The sequence below is a fragment of the Danio rerio genome, chromosome 11, assembly GCF_049306965.1.
Source record: "Danio rerio strain Tuebingen ecotype United States chromosome 11, GRCz12tu, whole genome shotgun sequence".
NCBI classification, from domain to species: Eukaryota; Metazoa; Chordata; class Actinopteri; order Cypriniformes; family Danionidae; genus Danio; species Danio rerio.
This window is the reverse complement of record NC_133186.1, coordinates 11,990,278-12,011,802: the sequence shown is the minus strand read 5'-3', so window position 1 is coordinate 12,011,802 and position 21,525 is coordinate 11,990,278. Positions and strand designations below refer to the sequence as shown.

Here is a 21,525-nt window from a genome sequence, read left to right as displayed (position 1 = left end):
CGTGAGTCACTTGAACAGTGCAGTGTAAATGCGGCCTAAATGACATGATGTGCAACTGACGTGCCTTGAATGCAACTGTGATTGGTTGTCTATCATATAGACCAGACAAAAAGTTATGCTCAGGCACCCACAGTCTTGCTGCTTTCAAGAGCTCAAAATATGTCTTTTTGTAAGCAGCACCGGTTGCTTTCACTTTGAACAGATTATTAATTGGCCCTAACCATGTGCGTGTGGTCATCCTTTCATCATCACATGCAGTATGTTTTTCACCTGCTTTCTTTTGCGTGCAGTTATTTTTGTTTATATGGTTTAATTTTCACTTTTTTACAACAAAATTGCTTTAACATGAGATTCGCTCTCCATTTATGGGCAATTAAGGTGATCTGAGAGATCTTTAGCACATGTATTTAGTGATACATGACAATAATTAGTTTTAAAAGTCAATTGTTTTCCTTTGTTTTTGTTTTTTAAAGAAATGTTTTGTTAAATAAAAATTATTAGTATACAGCTATATTTAGCTTGTTTTGATGCATTTAAAATATGTGGCTAAGAAATAATTATTGTTTGGTGTAGTCTAAACTAAATTTGGTAAATCCATAATTTTGAGTTCTGAAAAGTCATGTGAAATAAAAACTGTTTGTTGTATAACACTATGAAACCATGACCCATTTGCTCATACACGACACACATAACGTGAAATGAATGAGGGGACAAAACTAAATCTAAACCAAGTCATTTTAGCTTGTCAAATTCATATTTAGGGCGACACAGTGGCGCAGTAAGTAGTGCTGTCACCTCAAAGCAAGAAGATAGCTGGTTCGAGCCTCTGCATTTCTGTGTGGAGTTTGCATGTTCTCCCTGTGTTCGCGCGGAGAATTGTACAGGTGAATTGGGGAGGCTAAATTGTCCGTATTGTATGAGTGTGTGTGTGTGTGTGTGTGTGTGTGGATGGAGATGGGTTGCAGCTGGAAGGGCACCCTAAGGTAAAAAAAAATGCTGAATAAGTTAGCGGTCTATTCCGCTGTGGTGACCCCGGATTAATAAAGGGACTAAGCCGACAAGAAAATGAATGAATGAATGAAAGAAGTCATTTTTATGCATATAAAAAATATTTCACCAACACCAAAATTGTGAAAATGAAGAGTGCATAGTAAAAATGCAGAGTGGCTAATAACATTTGAAAACTACTAGCCACTGTGGCTGGTGATCAAAAAGTTAATGTCAAGCCCTGGATATAATGAAGATTTTTGCATAACAACACAGCAGGGCTTTATCCATCCCAAACACTCAACGTCAAGAGAGTCTCGATAAGCAAATATAAACTGCACACTCATGACTTGACTATATCATTAGTGAGGATGTTTGTCTCACTGGGCATTGCATAACTTTATATCTGTTTATCCTTTAATGATGTCTATGCCTAAATATTTATCAATTAAAGGGGTTATCAACAATTAATCTATCATTTTGCAATCATTAACTTCCCTAGTTCAAACCCTTGTGTTAGTGTTGTGTCATTTAAAGCAGCATTTGAGTTCAAATATCTGGCATGTTTCATAAGTAGATTTGATATGATGCATTAAAATAGACTTTAAGGCTGATCGTGAGTCTGTTCTCACAGATTGCCCAGCTGCGCCATGAGCTCTCCATGAGAGATGATCTCCTGCACTTTTATGCCAGCACTGAAGATATAGAGCACGCCACAGAAACACTGTAAGTCTAACACACAGACACACACACCTATGTGTCTATGTGATCGACAACATTGTTCTGCCATATACTGATAACTGTTTTCTCCACTGTCAGGCTTATAAGGAACGATTCGTCGTCATCTCTCAGCAACTACATCAATTATGACTTCCTGCAGCAGAAACTGAAAGGTCTGGAAGAGGAGAACTTCAAGCTGCGCACAGAGGTGTGTTTGCATTCATACATACAGTCAGTGATGGGTTAGTTACTTTAAAAAAGTAATTAATTAGTAATTACATCATTAAAAGTGTGCAATTAGAAATTGCTTTTCTAATTACTTCAAAAATTACTTAGCTGACTTCGCAGTACTTAAAATTACTATATATCTCAACGCATAGAAAATAGAAATTAAAAACTGATTTGATTGCTGAAATTTGAGTCAATCGTGGTCTTTAGTTTATTTAAAAAAAGCAATTAAGATTAAATAATGTATATATCATAACACAAACTACATGCCATATTATCATTAATTTCTTACTCAAGTCATTGCTACTAAGCATGTGCAATTGTGAGATAAATGTAACCTCCTTTAGTTGAAAAAGGTAATTATCATGCAAAATATCTGAATAACAATTGTATAAATTCATGAGCTTATTTGTCACTCGATTATTTTTTCTTAAGCATGTGCAGTTGTCTTATTGAATATAACTTTCTCTAGTTGAAATACAGAATTATTCTGCAAAATATATTTGTATAATAAAACTCGAATACAAATTTATACAATACGGTTTGATTTATATAAAATATTTATAGCAAATAACTGTAATTAATTACCCAAAATAAAAAGTAATACCTTACTTTAGTTTTTCAGCAGATTTGAATACATTAACTAATTACTTTGTAACTTAACACACCAAACACTACATAATCTAAAAAATATGCATATAAAAAAAATAAGTAGGGGAGAGCAGGGATGAAGGTAACAAAGAGATTTTCCTCAACAGCAGATTCAGCATGCAACCCTTGATGGACCTGACAAATATCACTTGATTTCGGCACCGTGTTCTGCAGTTAGCTCTGAATTTCAGTTTTTTCTCATTACAAGTTGTGTTTCTATTTTCATGTGTCACTCTAATGATCTATCTACGAGTTATTTAGCACAATAACAAATCCTCTTGAAATCTCTACGTTTTTCAATTTAAAAGTAAATCAGATTTAAATGGCAAAAGTTCCTCTGCGGACAAAAGACTGTTTTTTATGTCCCACTGCTAATAGGCATACCTTATTTTTCGCTTCAACAATAAAGGTTTTCAGTGTATTGCTTAATATGTTTTATAAAAATAATACATAATGCTAATAATATTCAAGAAAATTGTAGACAATTTTAACATTGTGCATTGTTGCATTGCTTTTGAAACATCTGATGAAGCTGAAATTTAAAAATGCAGTTTAATATTTATGCAGATAACAATAAGAAGGTCATATATACATATATATTTGTATATTGCATTATTGTATATTTAAAATAAACAAGATTGTGCAAGTCATTCTTATAAATATTGTTGTGTTACTTTTGTCCCTACTGATGGGGTCAAAAGTAACAATGTGCAATTTATGTTTAAAGTGAAATTATTTTGAAGTTCTACATTTCTTCAAAAAACCACCCAATATTGATAGACCACACTTATGAGTTAGTGACCACAGCAAATATATATATATATCAGTCTGAAACATCTTTTAAAAGTAGGTTTTTATGAAAAATTGTTCTTTCCTTCCCACTCTCCCTTATGTGTTTTTACACCCATCCTTTTTTTTTAGGCAGATGAATTAACATTCGAGACCAGCAATTATGAAGAACAAGAGCAAAGGCTGATGATGGTGTGCGTGGATGAACTCAGTGAGTAAATTACCCACAATGCTGAAGAGCGTCATTCGGAATCTCCAAAAAGAATTTCTATAAAATAGCTAACTAACTAAACTTTCCTTATCCTCTTTGTCTGATCAGCGTCAGCGAATAAGCAGGTCGTGTCTCTGTCAGAGGAATTGGCGCGTAAGGTGGAAGATTCCTTAAGACAACAAGAGGAGATTAGTGCTCTACTGGGACAGATTGTTGATCTGGAGCAGCGCTACAAAGTGGTGAGACATGCTAACACCAACACAAACAGAGAGACTCTTATTTCTTTATTACACCATTTCTTCACATTTTGGAGTTAGAAGGTTCTATCTGACTATTGTGAACACAACGAATCCTATATTATATTATATTATATTATATTATATTATATTATATTATATTATATTATATTATATTATATTATATTATATTATATTATATTATATTTTATTATATTTTATTATATTATATTATATTATATTATATTATATTATATTATATTATATTATATTATATTATATTATATACATTGTATGTTTTAAATTGACAGATTTTCTTTAAATGTATGCCAAAAATCATTGGAATATCAAGTAAAGATCAAGTTTCATGAAGATGTTTTGTAGCATAAATTCATTAAAACTTAACATTGATTAAGCACTTAGACAATTAGACAGTTTCAAAGGTGATTTCCTCAGAATTTAGATGAACCCTCATTCTAAATATTCCAATAGTTGTATCTAGGACAAATTGTATCTGTTCTATCCATCTAAAACCATACATCAATGTAAACTTTTTTATTTTCGAAAAAAAAGTACCATTAGGACGACATTTTTGTGATCCAGCCTGATCACATATTTGTATATAAAAAATAGAGTAATTTAGTTATCTATTTTATTGATTTACATTTTATGTCATGTTTGAGATCATTTTATTTAGAAAGCTAAAAGGTTTCATCTAAATGAACCCATCAAACTTAAACTTTATAAAGTTCTAATTGTGAGCCAACACTGACAAAAATGATTTAAAAATGACCATTTGGATTTACTTATTTCTTTTTTTATTATTAGTTAGTTGTAAAAAATAATTTGGTCTGACTTTAAACAATGTGTATAAATAGAGTATTGACAGGAATATATAGAGTATATATAGAGTATTTACAGGAAATCGTGGAGAGCAGAGAGAGGGAAAGGATCAGCATAGGACAGGGATGGGCAAACTTGATCCTCGAGGGCCGGTGTCCCTGTTTTGTTCCAACACTAGTCAAACCTGACCAAACTAATCAGTGTCTTCATGATCACTTGAACTCTATAGGGAGTTCTGTTTGAATAGGGTTAGAGCTAAACTGTGCAGGACACCGGCCCTCCAGGACCGAGATTGCCCAGCCCTGGCATAGGACCTCGAGACAGTAATCGAACACGGGGGTTTCGAGAGCACTGCAGTGCCAAGTGTTGACTCACCAGCTACTACGCCACTGGTGCCAACAACACATATAAATTGTTTGCAACAATTTTGCAGATTTTTCATTTTTTTCAGTGAATCAGCACTTCGAAATTTAAATGCATTTAATAACATCTCAACCATTTGAAAAATGAGTTCTTCAACACAATGATTTAGAGGTGCTTTTGTTGTTTTGTGAGATTTTAAGTTAAGATTATTAGACATTTTAAGTTATTAGTAAATTTAAATATGCAGTATATATGTGAAGCATTGTCTGTTTTTCTTTTATAAGTCTTAATAATTGTACAATTTAATTTTACGATATAAAGGCTTTAAAGGTCAAATAGCCAACATTTTAAAATTTGAGGATTTTGAAGCTTTATATTCCAACTACCTTTCATGTCTTTGTCATTTTTATGCAGAAAAGAGGCTTGTTTCTGACATAATATTTCTAATTGGAATGCACAACTGTAAAACGCATTATCTCAGAACTGTCCAGTATGCAAATAGAACCTCATAATTTCAAGGTGGCAATTTCGAGAATACATTTGCATAAATACATACCATTTCCATCCATATTCAGCTCAGCACAGAGAACGAGGAGTTAACGCAACATCTGAATGCCTCTCGTGAGTCTCAGTCGCAGCTTAAAACAGAGGTAAAATCCAGCACAATTTGTCTCCCAACAGCGTTTCACATTAAGAATGAACAGTTTTGTGCTTAGTGTTGGTTATTGATGTTGTTTCTCTCTCTGGCGGCAGCTGAAGGAACTGCAGGAGAGATACTCGGAGTGTGAAGACATGCTTCACGAGGCCAGAGAGGACATTAAAAACCTGCGCAATAAGAGTCTGCCTAACAGCACAGTGCAGAGGTACAGCACACTGGCAGCTGTCTTTCCAATGGATTCACTTGCTGCTGAGATTGAAGGAACCTTCCGGAAAGGCCTAGACAGTCCAGCACCTACTGAGTACAAGTTAGTCACCTGAGTACATACAGCTACTGTTCAGTTACTTCATGAACATTTAAATGTTTTTTTTTTTTTTTTTAATTTTAAGGTTTCATTTATCTAGATTTGTCTACTTAATTATTAAATTAAGGGTGCTTACTAGAGACACATATCCCATTAGACGAGCTAAGACACGAGACTGGGTTCATGAAAACAAGACGAGATTTTTAGACTTTAAAGAAATCTTTAGTGCTAATATATATTGAAAAAATAGCCTTTTATTTTACTAAAAAGGTGCATTTTGAAATCAGCTTCTGCTTTATGAAATAATAGTTTTATTTTAATAAATTGTATACAGAAAAAAAAAACATATAAACAATGCAAAATGCTTTCCCACAAATTCAACTGACAGGCAGTTGCATAAAATATTCTATATATTATAAATTAATAATAATAATAATAATAATAATAATAATAATAATAAATGGCACAAGATCTCGTCACACCTCTAGTTTACCAAAGGTTTTACTGAAAAAAAATAAAAAATAAAATAAAATACATTAATCTTGTGAAATATGATTTTCTAAAAAAAATAAAAAACGCTGATTTGGTTAATTTATTATGCTACATATTATATTATTTTGCCTATTTGTGTTATGTTTAATTATTATTACTGTTCTTCTTCTTCTTATTGTTATTATATAAAATTAGGGCTTGACAATAATACCAGCCAAATGCAGGGAGATTTCAGCAGTGGCGGGTAAGACAGTTGCTCCCTCTAGCCACTTTGACTGGTTGGAAATAATTTTTAAATTGTAGTTTTCTTAAAAAGTAGGGTACAACAATAAAAATGGCCCAATATTCATGCAAATGTAATTTTATAATCGAGAAGCAGCACAACTGACAAACATAACTGTGTTCGCGAGAGCAAAAGAAAGCAGGTGAGAATGAGAAGAGTATCACTCAGGCAGACAGGTAATGTGATGCGCGCGACTGTTTATAAAGTATGCATGCTTGCATTTCCTTCCGCCAAGCAACAATGCCTGGAAACTCAACTGGTGCAATTGGAAATTTACTGGACTACAGGTGATGCTCGTGCACCCATAGTCCTGCTGCTTTCAAAAGCTTGAGATAAAAAAAAAGTCTTTTTGTGAGCAGCAGCAGTTGCTGCTTTCGCTTTAACCATTCTTTGAACAGATTATTAACAGGGCTAATGTTAATATGATCATTCTTTTGTTATCACGCACAGTATTTTTTTCACCTGCTTTCTTTTGCTTATAGATATTTTTGTTAATATGGTTTAATTATATATATATATATATATATATATATATATATATATATATATATATATATATATATATATATATATATATATATATATATATATATATATATATATAAATATATATATATATATATATATATATATATATATATATATATATATATATATATATATATAAATTGATTTAATAGGAGATTAACTGCCCATTTAGTTAAATGGTGATCTGAGATCTTTAGCCAGGACATGACTATGCGTAGTTTTAGATACATGACAATAATTTTTTTTAAAATGTAAATTTTTTTAAAGATAAGTTTTGTTGAATAAAAACTGCATATATACAGATATATTTAGCTTGTTTTGAAATTATTTATAATGTATAGCTAAAAAGTAATTGTTTATTTTTGGTGTGGTCAAAGATAAATTTGTTAAATCTTTAGTTTTGAGCCCTGAAAAGTCATGGGAAATAATAATTAGTTGTAGTGAAACAATACGAAACCTCAACCCATCTGCTCATACTTATTGAGCAAGGTGAAACACAACACACAATAAAGTTAAATGCTTGTGGACATGACACAAAATTTACAACAAAAGTAAAATTTATGGATAAAAAAATAATTTCACAACAACAAAATTGTGGCTAGTGAAAATGGTGAGTGGCTAGTAATGTTGGTAATCTGCTAGCCAAAGTGGCTGGTGATCAAAAAAGTTAACGTCAAGCCCTGTATACAATGTTGAAATTATCTTAAAATTTCTGTAGATTTTTTTGGATGAGAAGAAAGTTCAAAATGATAATATTTAGGGTTATTTTTTTTGTTACATTAGCTGCATTTTCATTCTCTTACCAACTTAAATGGCAAATTAAAAATAAGCCTTCTTTTAACACAACACCATTTACAAAATATCCTAAAACTTGTGCAAGACTGACTACAGTAAAAGTTTCTGTTGTCAGTTTGGATTAACTGAATCTGTTGAATAACAGTGTTCATTTCTATATACTTTCTTATTTTAATTAATTTAAAAAATCAATAAATAATGACCACAGAGCTTTGAATGGTAACGTATATTCAAAGAGCTTAGATATATCAATAGTAGACAGCAAATACTGAGTAAAAATATTAATTTATATATATATATATATATATATATATATATATATATATATATATATATATATATATATATATATATATATTTTTTTTTTTTTAATTTATTTAATTGTTTCTATAAACCCTTGGCGTGATCATCTGCTGAATGTTCTGTACAGGACTCATCCTCTGCGGGTGTTTGAGACTGTGAAGGTGGCCAATCAGGTGTCTCGACTGCGCTCTCAGAATCCCTCTCCTCAGCTTCCAGGTTCAAGCCCTACATCATTACGCTCCAGTCGAATCAGCACACCACGGACCAGCTATAATGAACCAGACAACATAAGCATCATCATGGAGGATAAAAACTCCCCTCCTACACACTCGCAGGATCATGGGTCAGTCTCCATTAAAAACATTTTCAGCTATTCATTAAGATTTTGTTGACAATTAAGTACATCCAGGAGGTTGTTATCGCAGAATAAAGCCTGACAAGCTTATCGGCTTCCACTTATCAGATACATGGCTTTTTGCTACAAAATATAAAAATGTTGCATCAGAACATCGTTCTGAGCCGTGATAGTTTATGAATACTTTAAATGCAAAACTGACAGGAATGAAAACAGCTGAATGGAGCTGATTTATCATACAATAACCTGCGCATTATACTTTAAATGCAAAGCTGACAGGAATGAAAACAGCTGAATGGAGCTGATTTATCATACAATAACCTGCGCATTATTCCATCACAAGATGGTGGCAAACAGTCAAAAACAGTGGCATGAGAGACAAGCTGATATTTATGAACGTAGATGTAGGTATATGGATGTGAACATATGCTTATTCACTGACATACAAGGTGATTTAAAGTTACCGGATGAGCCTGTGATATTTAGCGGTTGTTGTCTTGAAATAACATACCTTACAATGTTGCAGCTGACAAATCAGGATTAAATCAATTAAGTATTGCAGTCCAAATTCACAATAATAGTGAGGATTATTTTCACCCAGCCCATCCGAAGACAACTTAAAGCAAATTGCCAGATTGATAACACTAACAGGAGCGAGTGTGCCTGACTATCAACCTTATAACTTTAATCTGATCAGCTAATGTTTACTTTTGTTATATATATATATATATATATATATATATATATATATATATATATATATATATATATATATATTCTAATTGAAAACCACTTCATTAATTTAACGACTTAGACTGATAGTATTCCGCTGTGGATACCATCTTGTGGTCAGACATGGAAATTCATTCAGCGTGCAAACACTCAGGGCTCTATTTTGACAATCCAGGCGCAAAGTGCAAAGCGCAAGGTGCAAAAGCATTAAGGGCTTGTCAGAATCCACTTTTGCTATTTTAAGAACGGGAAAATCCGCTCTGCACCACGGCGCATGGTCTAACAGGGTTAAGCTTATCTTTTAATGAGTTATAGGTGTGTTTTGAGAATAAACCAATCAGAGTCTCATCTCCCATTCTCTTTAAGAGTCAGTTGCGTCGCGCCATAAGCGCATTTGCTATTTACATGGTGGACTTTGTAAGTGGAAAAACTGGAAATGGAAAACAGTTAAACAGACTATCTACAGCACGAGAATGAGAGATGAGCCGCCTTATTCTTTACTTTCACTTTCACTCTCGTGGATAGTGAAACGTGTTGTACGCACAGACATCCATAAGCCAACATAATTAATTTGGTTTATTATGCGCAAAGACTATTTCTAAATTCAGTTCTAATTTCCAGCAAACAAATAAATGAACAATAATAACGAAGTGTGTTAAAAAAACTAAGTTATATCCAAATAGACATGCTGTGCCCCATATGGTCTAAAACCTGACAGGTGGACAAAGCTTGTTTTTAATAAAACAAATAAACATATGCACTTAATAAATACTACTGCTACTATTACTAATGACATTATACAAAAGCAAACTGTCATGAATAAACTAAAAAAGATTTGAACCATTTGTAAACATTTGTAAAACATTTGTCAAGATATTTGCGTATTGCTGTACATCTTGTGTATATTAAGCAATGTGCAAGCGAGGCGCACAACTAACGCTCTCTGCGCTGGACTTTAAAACTCCTCTAAGCTGGCCTATTGAACAGATTATTTTAGTTCCTCAAAATAGCAACGCGCCAACAATGAGCATAAACGCACCTCCTTTTTTAGACCAGAACGCCTATGGGCGCACATATAAGCGAAAATGCATTTGCTATTTAAACCGCGTGGTGCAAAACGTCAAAACAATTCTTGCGCCAAGCTGAAACTAGCAAACAACAATTGCTTCACGCCTTGCGCCGCATTGTGCTGGGCTTATGATAGGGCCCTCACAGTGCACTATTGGTATTCCCTAGCCATTTAGTGTACATCCATGAAATGATGACGATTCATTCTTGAGCACTAAGTAAGCATATGGCTGCCGAAAGTCAAAGTTAAGGTCAAACATTTACATAGAGCTTACAGAATCTTCAAAAATGTTTTAGTTATTTTAAAATGCTGCATTAAGGTGGGAAGTAAAAACATTTTTTGAAGACTGGGGTAGATTTAATTACATCTTCTGTAGGGCATTTCTTAATAACAAATAACAAAATATCTTCATTCTGTTCAAATTATATGATTCTGTATTCATTATCTGACTCTTAATGTATTTTTAGAAGCCCTCAGAAGCAGGGATCATCAAACTTGGTCCTGGAGTGCCAGTGTCCCGGCAGAGTTTAGCTTCAACTTGCCGCAACACAGCCGCTTGGAAGTTTTCAAGTATACCTAATAAGACTTTGATTAGCTTGTTCAGGAGTGTTTAGGGTTGGAGCTATACTTTGCAGGACACTGGCCCTCCAGGAACAAGTTTGGTGACCCCTAAAATCTTTAACTTCGGTGAGCGTGTGAACTTTAAAAGTTGAAACTCAAAAATGTAGTCATTTTTTAAAAGCGTTTAAATACACAAGCATGCTGAAACACCACAATATTGGTTGCCCCTTAAGGGTTATTTTGAAGAACAGCAACTGTTTAACTGTTCAAGACAAAGTAACTCATGAACAATTGTCACTAACCCCTAAAAACAAACAGAAGAAAGACTCAATTGCATGGAAACTTTCAAAATTCAACCCTTATTTTCTCTTTTGTATGTTTATGTGACATCTTATTCAGGTCAGGGCTAAAAAAATATATTGAATTCTATATGATTCCTATGGAGCCCCTAAGGTGACGTCCAAAAAAAAAAAAAGACTTTTATCGTGTACACGCATATGTTATGCTTACATAATATCTGTCTATATCATATGCATGCAATATGATATGTTGTGTGTGCCCGATATGTTATGTCTATGTCATGTGCACTTGATACTCATTTCATGCGGTCACAATATGTATGTCTATGTCATGTGCACGCGATACCTATGTCATGCAGACACAATATGTATGTGTCTATGTCAAGTGTACATGGTATGTATGTTGTGTGCGTATGATATGTATGCCTATGTTGTGCACAATTATTATGTATCCTGTGCACATGACATAGTATTGTCTGTGCATTCAAAAGTTTTTTTTCCAAGTCACTTTAGGGGCTCCATAGATTTGACTTATTTTGGTGAAATAAAAAATGCATTTAATAATAAAAAAATAACTTTTTTTTAAAGATTCATGAACTTTATATTAAGAAGTCATAATCTGCATAGGTTGTTGGAGTCCAAGCGTTTGGGTCAGCCTGGTACTCCTGGTGGACAGGATCTAGAAGAAGCGCTGCGGTCTCTCTCGGAGCGTCAGGAAAGCCACACATCTGAGCGTCCGTTCTTCGAGGTGGAAAGGGAACGAAAGCTCCGCGCTCTGCTCAGCGGAAGCAGCGGCAGCGATGGTGGATCCAGCGGCTTCCTCACACCTAATAGCAGCACGGCGTCTACTGGAACAAACTACTCTGGCACCTCCACACATTCCTCTGGCACAGGATCCTCTCGCTCACATCTGCCCGAACGACTCCAGATTGTCAAACCACTGGAGGGTCAGTGAATACACACGCATACAGATAGAACTCATGTCATGAAAGAGGAACATCTAGATCAAACCAAAATCTAAATACAAGTGTAAAAATGTAATAGAATACATAAAACAAGAATCTGAAGGTAAACGATAATAATAATAATAATAATAATAATAATAATAAAGGTATATTTTGTAACCTTTTTTTGGTACATGCCATGTGAGTAAATTTTTTTTTTGCCATTATTAGGATATGGTAGTATTTAGACAAGAAGCAAAGTTCATTGGGATAAAGAAAAGTGTGCATGTCAGGGCACAAACACATGATGACCGAAGAGCAGTAGTGCGTTATTATGGTGCACTCAGTGGCAAAAAAATTCAAATTATAAGCAGTCAGACAAAAAATTACCTAAAAATTATCTTCATCTTATATTAAGATCTTTTTTGACAAAATGCATGCAGCTTTGATCATTTCTGTTTGGAAAGTATTTTATCTAAGGAAGATATTGGACTAACATCTTTCTCAAAAAGTTTGGAATTTTAGAAGTTTGGGTAGTCAAACATTTAATATTTAATATTTAATATTTTATTTTATTTATTTATTTATTTATTTATTTATTTATTTATTTATTTATTTATTTATTTATTTATTAATTTTTTTATTTCATTTTTAACACCAATAACATATTTTTTTTAGCATTTTAAGTATTTTAATTTATTATACCCTTATATAATTTTTTAACATAGTATTTTATTTTAGTGATCTGTAAACTGACCAACTAAAAAATATATTGTATAGAATGTATGTATACAATAACTATAAAGTAGGGCGAAGCAGTGGCGCAGTAGTTAGTACTGTCGCCTTACAGTAAGTAGGTCGCTGGGTCGCTGCTTCGAGCCTCGGTTCAGTTGGCGTTTCTGTGTGAAGTTTGCATATTCTCCCTCCATTTGCGTGGGTTTTGCGTGAATTAGGTAGGCTAAATTGTCCATAGTGTATGAGTGTGTGTTTGAATGTGTGTGTGGATGTTTCCCAGAGATGGGTTGCGGCTAGAAGGGCATCCGCTGCGTAATAACTAGCTGGATAAGTTGACGGTTTATTCTTCTGTGGCGACCCCAGGTTAATAAAGGGACTAAGCCGTCAAGAAAATAAAATGTATGAATGTGTATAGAATGTGTGTATAGAATACATTTTTAGCTCGATAGACATAAATCAGCCATGTAATTATTTGTAAAATAATATAGATTAATTCATTTTATAAAATCAATGAAATGTTATTTTTTTCAAAAATGTGAACTAGCTATCTTTTCTCTAAATATTGCAGCATTTGTAAATAGTGAAAATAATATTTGTTTGTTGACACTGTATATCTTACAACAAACATATACAATCAGGAACCTGCCATTAAACTGACTCCCTGAAAATACAAAAATAATTTTGCTATAAAAATGTAAAACGTGATTATCATAAAAGATATTTTGCATTATTGTTATTATTAATTTTATAGATATTATCAAGTATTATAAGTATTATTATGAATCAGTAGATCATCCTTCATCTTTTTTATCCTCAGGCTCAGCGACTCTGCACCAGTGGCAGCAGCTTGCAAAGCCCAATCTGGGGGGAATCCTTCTCCCACGACCGGGGGTCCTCACCAAAGACTTCAGAGAGCTGGATGTGGACTTACAGCAGGTCTACAGCCTCAATGACCTAGAAGAGGACGAGCCTGATCTGTCCCAATTCCCTAACCTCAGGCACGGCACTGTTGGTGAGAATACAATCAACTCTGTTGATTTTATTTGTATTTTCCGTTGCAGTATATATGCTCTTTACTGGTCAAAAGTCTTTTTTATTTTTATTTTATTGTACCATTTATTGGTTTAAAATTGTAAAATTTTTGAATATTATTACAATTTTAAAGAGCTCTTTTACCGTAATATACTGTAACATACTGTACAGGTAATACTCAAGTAATGTCACATGATCTTTTAAAAATTTCTTTGCCCAATTAATATTGCTACTTCATTATTATTATAGGAATAATTCACCCCTCCAAAAAAATCTCTGTCATCATTTACTCACCCTTTGCTTGTTCCAATCCTGTTGAAGTCAATGGTTAGTTTTAAGCTTTTTCCAAATATCTTCTTTATTGTTGAACAGAAAAAAAAGTCATACAGGTTTGGAATCACTTAAAGGAGAGTAAATAGTGAGTAAATTGTCATTTTTGGGTGACCTATCCATTTGATTGTTTTTATTGACATTGTTCAATGTTTTTTTTTTTCTTAATATTTTTGATTATGGAAATGATTGTATCAGGAATTCTGTAACTTTAAAAATGTATTACTGTAATGTTAGAGTTTTTTGCATTTGCATTTTAGTGCAGCCTTACTGAGTATAATAGACCTATTTCTGCTACTTAAATACAATACAGTGTAACACTTTACAATAAGGTTCCATTAGTTAATGCATTTACTGACATAAACAAGAATAAATATATTTGTAAAAGTATTTATTAATCTTTGTTAATTTTACTCAATGAAAAGTTTCAGTTGTTATTCCTGTTAACTCATCGTACATTACCTAATGTTAAAAAGCTCAAATTGGGAATTTTTAATAATGTATTAGTAAATGATGAACTATTATTAATAAATGCTACAAACAGTGTTGAAGGTAACACATTACAAGTAATGCAATAATGTTACTTTTCTAAGTAACGAGTAAAGTTTTAAACACTTTTAAAAATTAAGTAATAATATTTGACTCACTTTCTAATTGTAATGTGAGTTACCTTAAAAAATTAATTGCTAAATTAATATGAATATATGTTGAATCCCACACGCAAAGAGAAAATGCTGAAACAGACAGAAAGGAAGATGGCAGGCCTTACATTTTTGCGATGGAAATATTCTCATTATTTTCAACACATGGAAGAATCTGAATGGACATTTTTAATGGAACTTTCCTCAACACTGGCTACAGTATTGTTCATTTTTATTTCATGCTGGTAAACTCATTAACTAATATTAATTAAACCTTGTTGTAAAGTGTGACCAAATGTCGATTATTCCCACTTTTTATTGGTAGTGTAAGTATTCTTTATCCCCCCTGTCTTTAGTGTAGTGCTGTACGTGACTGTCATGCTTTGCTAAGCTTTAGCTTGTGTTTGTTTCCTCAAATTAACACAGTCACTTCATCTGGACCCAACATCCCTCAACCTCCCCCCACACACCCGAGCACTAGCTGTCAGATCCTCCATCCCTCCGCCCTCCTCTCCTCCTTCTCCACCAGGTAAGACAGGATTGCCATAAATTGATACTTTTTCACTTTTATTTATTTGTTTTAACTTGGTCCTACTTTATATTAAATAGATGAATACAATGTACTTAATGTGTTCATAAATTTACTGCAAAACTCTTCTGGTGCTCTTGAGATGGGGTATGGGTAAGGTTAGGGACTTATTTAGTGGTCTGGGTGGTTTTAAGGGGGGGTTAAGGTGTAAGGTATGGTCAATAATGTAATTATTATTGTAATTACAGAAATTAGTTAAAGATGTAGTTACATGCAGGTATTTAATCAAGCATAAATATAATGTTAAAACTTGTATTTACACAATAAGAACATTGTAACGAATTATTAATTTCAGTTAGAGTACATATTACTTAAGGCCCTAATATAAAGTGGGACCTCAAACTTTTTTGCTTTTTAACCCATTTAATCCCATCAGTCACACTTATGACCGATTCTTTTTTTTTTCTTTTTTTTTTTTCTGGATGCTCTGAAAGTGTATTTGTTGTCTTCAGGCAAGAAATTCAACTTTTAAATGAAAAAAAAAGTGTTTGATTAAAGGAACTATCTTCCTTGACATTAATTACAATATAATATATTTAAGTGGCCTATAAAGAGTTAAAATATTTCAATCTGTATGTTTACATGGATGACAATATTCTGTTATCATACCTGTCAACATTGGGAGGCTTGACATTGACATTAACACCAGCCAACTCACCAAATGCAGGTAGCTTTCAGCTGTGGCTGGTTAAAGAGCTGCTCCTACTAGCCACTTTGGCTGGTTGAAAGTCGTTTTTAAGTTGTAGTTTATCGAGAAGCAGCATAACTGACAAAATAACTGATCGCGCAAGCAAAAGGAAGCAAGTGAATACCGAGAGGATGATCACGTGCATGGTGAGACCCAGGCTTTCTTCACTCGGTGACGAGCTTCGAGTGTTTATTAAGCTTGCACGCTCTCATTTCCTTGCACAAAGCAACCATGCCTGCAAATGCAACTTGTGTGATCGCTTTTATTTAAAATAGACTGGACAAAGGGTGATGCTCGTACATCCACAGTTCTGCTGTGGGTGCACAAGGAATGTGCACCCAGATTCAAGAGCTCCAGATTTTCTTTAAGCCGGCAGCTAGCTCTCTGCAGCTCTCACATGGTCACCCACTGAAGATAAGCAGGGCTGCGCCCGGTCAGTACCTGGATGGGAGACCACATGGAAAAGCTTGCTGCCGGAAGTGGTGTTAGTGAGGCCTGCAGGGGGCGCCCAACCTGCTGTCTGTGACGGGGAATCTATACTGTTCAGTGAGCGCCGTCTTTTGAATGAATCGAGGTCCTGACTCTGTGGTCATTAAAAATCTCAGGATGTCCTTCGAAAAAGAGTAGGGGTTTAACCCCGGCATCCAGGTTAAACCGGGCCACTGGCCAGAAGGCCACATCATGGCATTCTAACCCTCCACATATCACAATTGGCTTCATTACTCTGTCTCCTCTCCACCAATCAGTGTGGTGTGCAGTCTGGCCCAAAAATGGCTGCCATCACGTCATGCAGGTGGATGCTGCACACTCATGGTAGATGAGGAGATTCTCTTCTATGTGTAAAGCGCTTTAAGTGCCCAGCACTAAAAGCACTATATAAATGTAAGGAATTATTAAAATTATTATTATTATTAAAAAATGTCTTAAGCAGCAGTGGTTGCCGCTTTCGCTTTAATGTTTCTTTGAACAGATTATTAAATGGCCTAAAGTTAACTGTGTACAAGTGATTATACCCACAATGTCACACATAGTATTTTTCACCTGCTTTCTTTTGCTTAGTTATTTTTTTAAGGATTCATTAACATCCTTTACAATAACATTTATTTAGATATTTTACAATCATTATTTTTAAAATGTCATTGAAAAAAAAAAAGGTTTTAATTAATAAATGCGTGTATACAGCTATATTTTGATTGTTTTTATTATTTAATTTGTTAAAATTTTTAGCTGAGAAGTAATTAGTTATTTATTTATTTTTGGTGTGGCCAGAGAGAAAATAGGTAAACCCTTAATTTTGAGCCCTGAAAAGTCATGTAATTGTAGTGAAACGCTATGAAACCACAACCCATTTGCTCGTGCTCGTTGAGCAAGCTCATATACAACACACACAAAAAATGTGTAATAAATGAGGAGGCATGTGGAAATAACTCAAAAACTAAATCAAGCAATTTTAGAATGCCAAAGTGAAATTTATGCAAATAAAATAAATTTTCCCAACAAAAGAATTGTGGCTAGTGAAAATGGGGAGTGGCTAGTAACGCTGAAAAATTATTAGCCACAGTGGCTGGTGATCAAAAAAGTTAATGTCAAGCCCTGCTTATATGTAAAAAGTGTTTTTGTCAAATGTCAGAATGTCATAAAGATCTGCATAAAAATGTACAAACAAATATTTATTTATAGTAGTTCAGTTTTCTTATTTTCCCTCCTCCAATCTGTAACAGGAAGCGCTGGAACCGGCTCTTTGTTCAGTTATAAATCCATCCTCTGTAAAGTAAGACATAATAAAGGCATGATTCTTTTATATATCTTTACCAGGGACATCCATGAAATTGTGAATGTGAATGCCATCTCCTAACTTTCTTTTTTTCTAACCTCAGGATTCATTCACGAGAAAGCAAACCATCATAGCATAACACCGAGATGCTTTGTAACTAATTCAATCTTCTTTCCTGTAGAGATCTAGGTTTAGGTATGAATGATAATATGTTTCACGTATTGCACAGCTGTTTAACAAACTGACTTTTTGCTGGAATATATGTATATTTCTATTGGGGAACATCACTGAAGTCATTCTCTAAAACAATAACATGAAAAAATTTTAAGATAAATATTTTTTTTTCATTTTGTAAATAAAACATCGATTGTATTTTAAGTGTCAAATTATCGTTAAATGAATGCAAATTATTTACATAATATTATAAGTAAAAGTTATATCCTAAAATCAATTGTTAACTATTTTATAATATTATTATTTATGATATAAACAAGAAAATAACACAGTATAATACTCATAAAACATTACTCTTAAAAAAATTAAGCTAAATAAAAAAAGTTTAGTAATTATTTAAAAATGAAAAGTACAAAAATTAAACTTTGTTTTTTAAATCAATATCTTTACTAGTTTGTTTTACTAGTTTTTTTACATTTTCAACACCTGTGACGTGAAATAAAGGGAGAAATATTATTTAAAAAATGTTTATAATGAAATATTTAGTTTTTAATACATGTTTTAACTTTATGATATTGATGTTTATGTCACCTGGGGGAAAAAATCTATAGTATGGTGAACTATTCATCAAAATATTAATGAAATAGCTAGCCAACTGTACATTTCATTTAAGTTTCCAGATGAAGAAGAAAAGTCAAATGACAAATAACAGTTTTATATTATCAAGTGTTATAGGTTATAGGATGACCCCCCCCCCCCCCCTCCGATTTTATATAATTAAAACAAATTTAAACATTTATCGTGACTGAAATGTTTTGTTTTGAGAATGAATCAAATGACTAACACACTATATTGTGAATGTTTACATTCAAGCTTTCCTTTAAAAACAATTGAACTTGTTGACCAGCTTCAAGTCTCATCTTCTTCACGTTCAGTTATTCATAAGCATGATCACATAAGCTGCTTTTCCACTGTGCTGTATAGTACTGCCCAGTTCACTTTGGTTTGGTTTTGCTCAGCTCAGTTTGAATTTCCACTGCAGTTTAGTGCTGCTTAAAGTAGGTGGGGTTATTGCGCCGCCTCTACTGCTGTGATATCCTGAAAGCTGCCATTTCACGTGTCTTATTGTTGCTGTGGTAAAAAAAAAGAAAGTTGAATTGTGCTAACCAACAATAAAGCAATGTCTGCTGCTGCTGAGTAATTAAAGATGCTGTAAAGTGCATTGGTTCAATAACTTTTCTTTGATATTTACATAGTAGTTATGCAGCTTAAGTTAAAACATTTTTCCAGATTTGATATACTCGTTTATAACCAAAGGATTTACCTCTAGAATGAAAGCTCTAGTTTGACCGTATTTGGAACAGTAGTGAATATTAATAACCTCTGCCCTGTTGCTCTGTGGCTTATGTCAATACCTGCTCTCTAGAAAGAGTACCACAGTTTTGTTCCAGAGTTGTGTTGTGGATAAACTATATGAAAAATGAGGCAGGAATTATTATCAACCTCCTCATAAACAGATGATATTTTTAAGATCATTGGCCTTTCACAGTATGAGCTAAGAGATATGACATGATGCATTAAACATTTATATTCAGCAGTTTATATGTGTCTGTTGCTTCATCACAAACATGCACAGCATATTTCTCAATATACACATTACCTAACAAAAGAATCAGACTTTATGCTTCTGGGTGGTGCTGAATAAATGTATAATCCGTATATCCTGCATTTTGCATTCAGATGTACTGTTAACAGATAGTTAGCTAAGTAAACTATATAGATAGCGCTTTTCAAGTATGTCTAGATATAAAGAAACTGTATAAACCTTGAAGGCCATTCCACATCTGAGCTTATCAGCCCTTCCTGTGGGTACTGTCTCTTTTCTCCTCAATTGTAAGTTGTTTTAGACCGTCTGCCAAATGCCAAATGATGTAAATGTAATGTAAATCAATGGACCTGAACTCTCAACGCATTTCTTTAAAAAATAAATAATAATCTATAAGAGTACTGGCGCAGCCATTTAACAGCTATCTCTGTGTTTGTAAATTATAGAAAACAATGTTAAGACGTGGCACAGTGCAGCAGGCTTTAGTCTCCTATTTTCTTTTCAAAATAAGAGTCCCGCATACATAGTAAATCTGATGTATGCTTAGATAAATTTAAAGATAAGGGAAAGATTCTGATTGTTGCAATCTCACTAGCAAACATTGTGAACAATCAGACACAGCCTGGGGCGTGCATAATAATGATTCTATGTGCAATGCAACAGTTTTGTTCCAATTGGACAAATTTTAACTGGTATTTTGCACTCAAAGGATTTACTTGAGAACAAGAAAGCAATGGTGTTTGAGGCACATGGTATGTAATTTCCATGAATTGAACTCTTATTATTCAGGGATGCCTAGGTAAAATCCAGATTTTCATACTATGGCACTTTTAGATATTTTTAATTGGTGTCTTGTTGCAAATCTGAAGATGCTGGTTTTGACTATTATCTCAGACCAATCTGTGATCAGCAGTGTATATACATCATGTTTTGGTAGTGGCATGCCTGGTTTGGAGCCTCACCTGAGTAAAAGTTGTTAGGATCAAAACACAGTGGAAAAGCCTCCAAAAGTAAGCTGTACTAAACCTAACTGAGCCGAGCTAAGCCGTTCCATCCAGTGGAAAAGCAGCTATCTGCTTGTTAAGTCCTGACGTCTGGAATACTGTTTCCGGTTCCAAGGTGCTACTCGGTTGAATTGAGAAGATATTCGTTTTGGACCCCTTTTTAGTCCTGTAACACATTGAAGTGATTTTTAAAATAACATCATGGTGTACACAACAGCCTCTGGACTTCAGTATTTAAACAATTTATAAAAAATAAATTACTTTCTGACCATGATATTAGGCATGGCTGTATACAGTTGATGTCAGAATTATTAACCTCCCTGACTTATTAGCACCCCTGTTTATTTTTTCCCCCAATTTCTGTTTAATGGAGGGAAGATTGTTTCAGCACATTTCTAAGCATAATAGTTTTAGAAACCTATTTCTAATAACTGATTTATTTTATCTTTGCCATGATGACAGTAAATAATATTTTACTTGATATTTTTCAAGACACTTCTGTACAGCTTAAAGTGACATTTAAAGGCTTAACTAGGTTAATAAAGTGAACTAGGCAGGTTAGGGTAATTAGGCAAGTTATTGTATAACGATGGTTTGTTCT

General features: G+C 33.5%; 1 protein-coding gene across 16 annotated transcripts in view; it reads left to right on the top strand.

Moving 5' to 3' along the window:
* hap1 (huntingtin associated protein 1) overlaps window positions 1–21,525 on the top strand; it is an 89,804-nt gene that overhangs the window by 66,124 nt on the left and 2,155 nt on the right. For 4 of the 16 annotated variants that reach the window (XR_012387042.1, XR_012387041.1, XR_012387043.1 and 1 more), the window contains 12 exons: window positions 1,622–1,713; window positions 1,807–1,915; window positions 3,508–3,586; window positions 3,695–3,825; window positions 5,604–5,678; window positions 5,782–5,993; window positions 8,519–8,734; window positions 12,035–12,354; window positions 13,904–14,098; window positions 15,516–15,618; window positions 18,088–18,137; window positions 18,244–18,335. Coding sequence is in view for 11 of the 16 variants with exons in the window: in XM_068224293.2 (XP_068080394.2) it covers window positions 1,622–1,713; window positions 1,807–1,915; window positions 3,508–3,586; window positions 3,695–3,825; window positions 5,604–5,678; window positions 5,782–5,993; window positions 8,519–8,734; window positions 12,035–12,354; window positions 13,904–14,098; window positions 15,516–15,618; window positions 18,088–18,121 (1,566 nt within the window). In the remaining 5 variants the exon portion in view is untranslated. Of the gene's footprint in view, window positions 1–1,621; window positions 1,714–1,806; window positions 1,916–3,507; window positions 3,587–3,694; window positions 3,826–5,603; window positions 5,679–5,781; window positions 5,994–8,518; window positions 8,735–12,034; window positions 12,355–13,903; window positions 14,099–15,515; window positions 15,619–18,087; window positions 18,154–18,243; window positions 18,336–21,525 lie in introns of all 16 variants that reach the window. The other 12 variants (XM_073916471.1, XM_073916470.1, XM_073916472.1 and 9 more) reach the window with 4 other exon arrangements.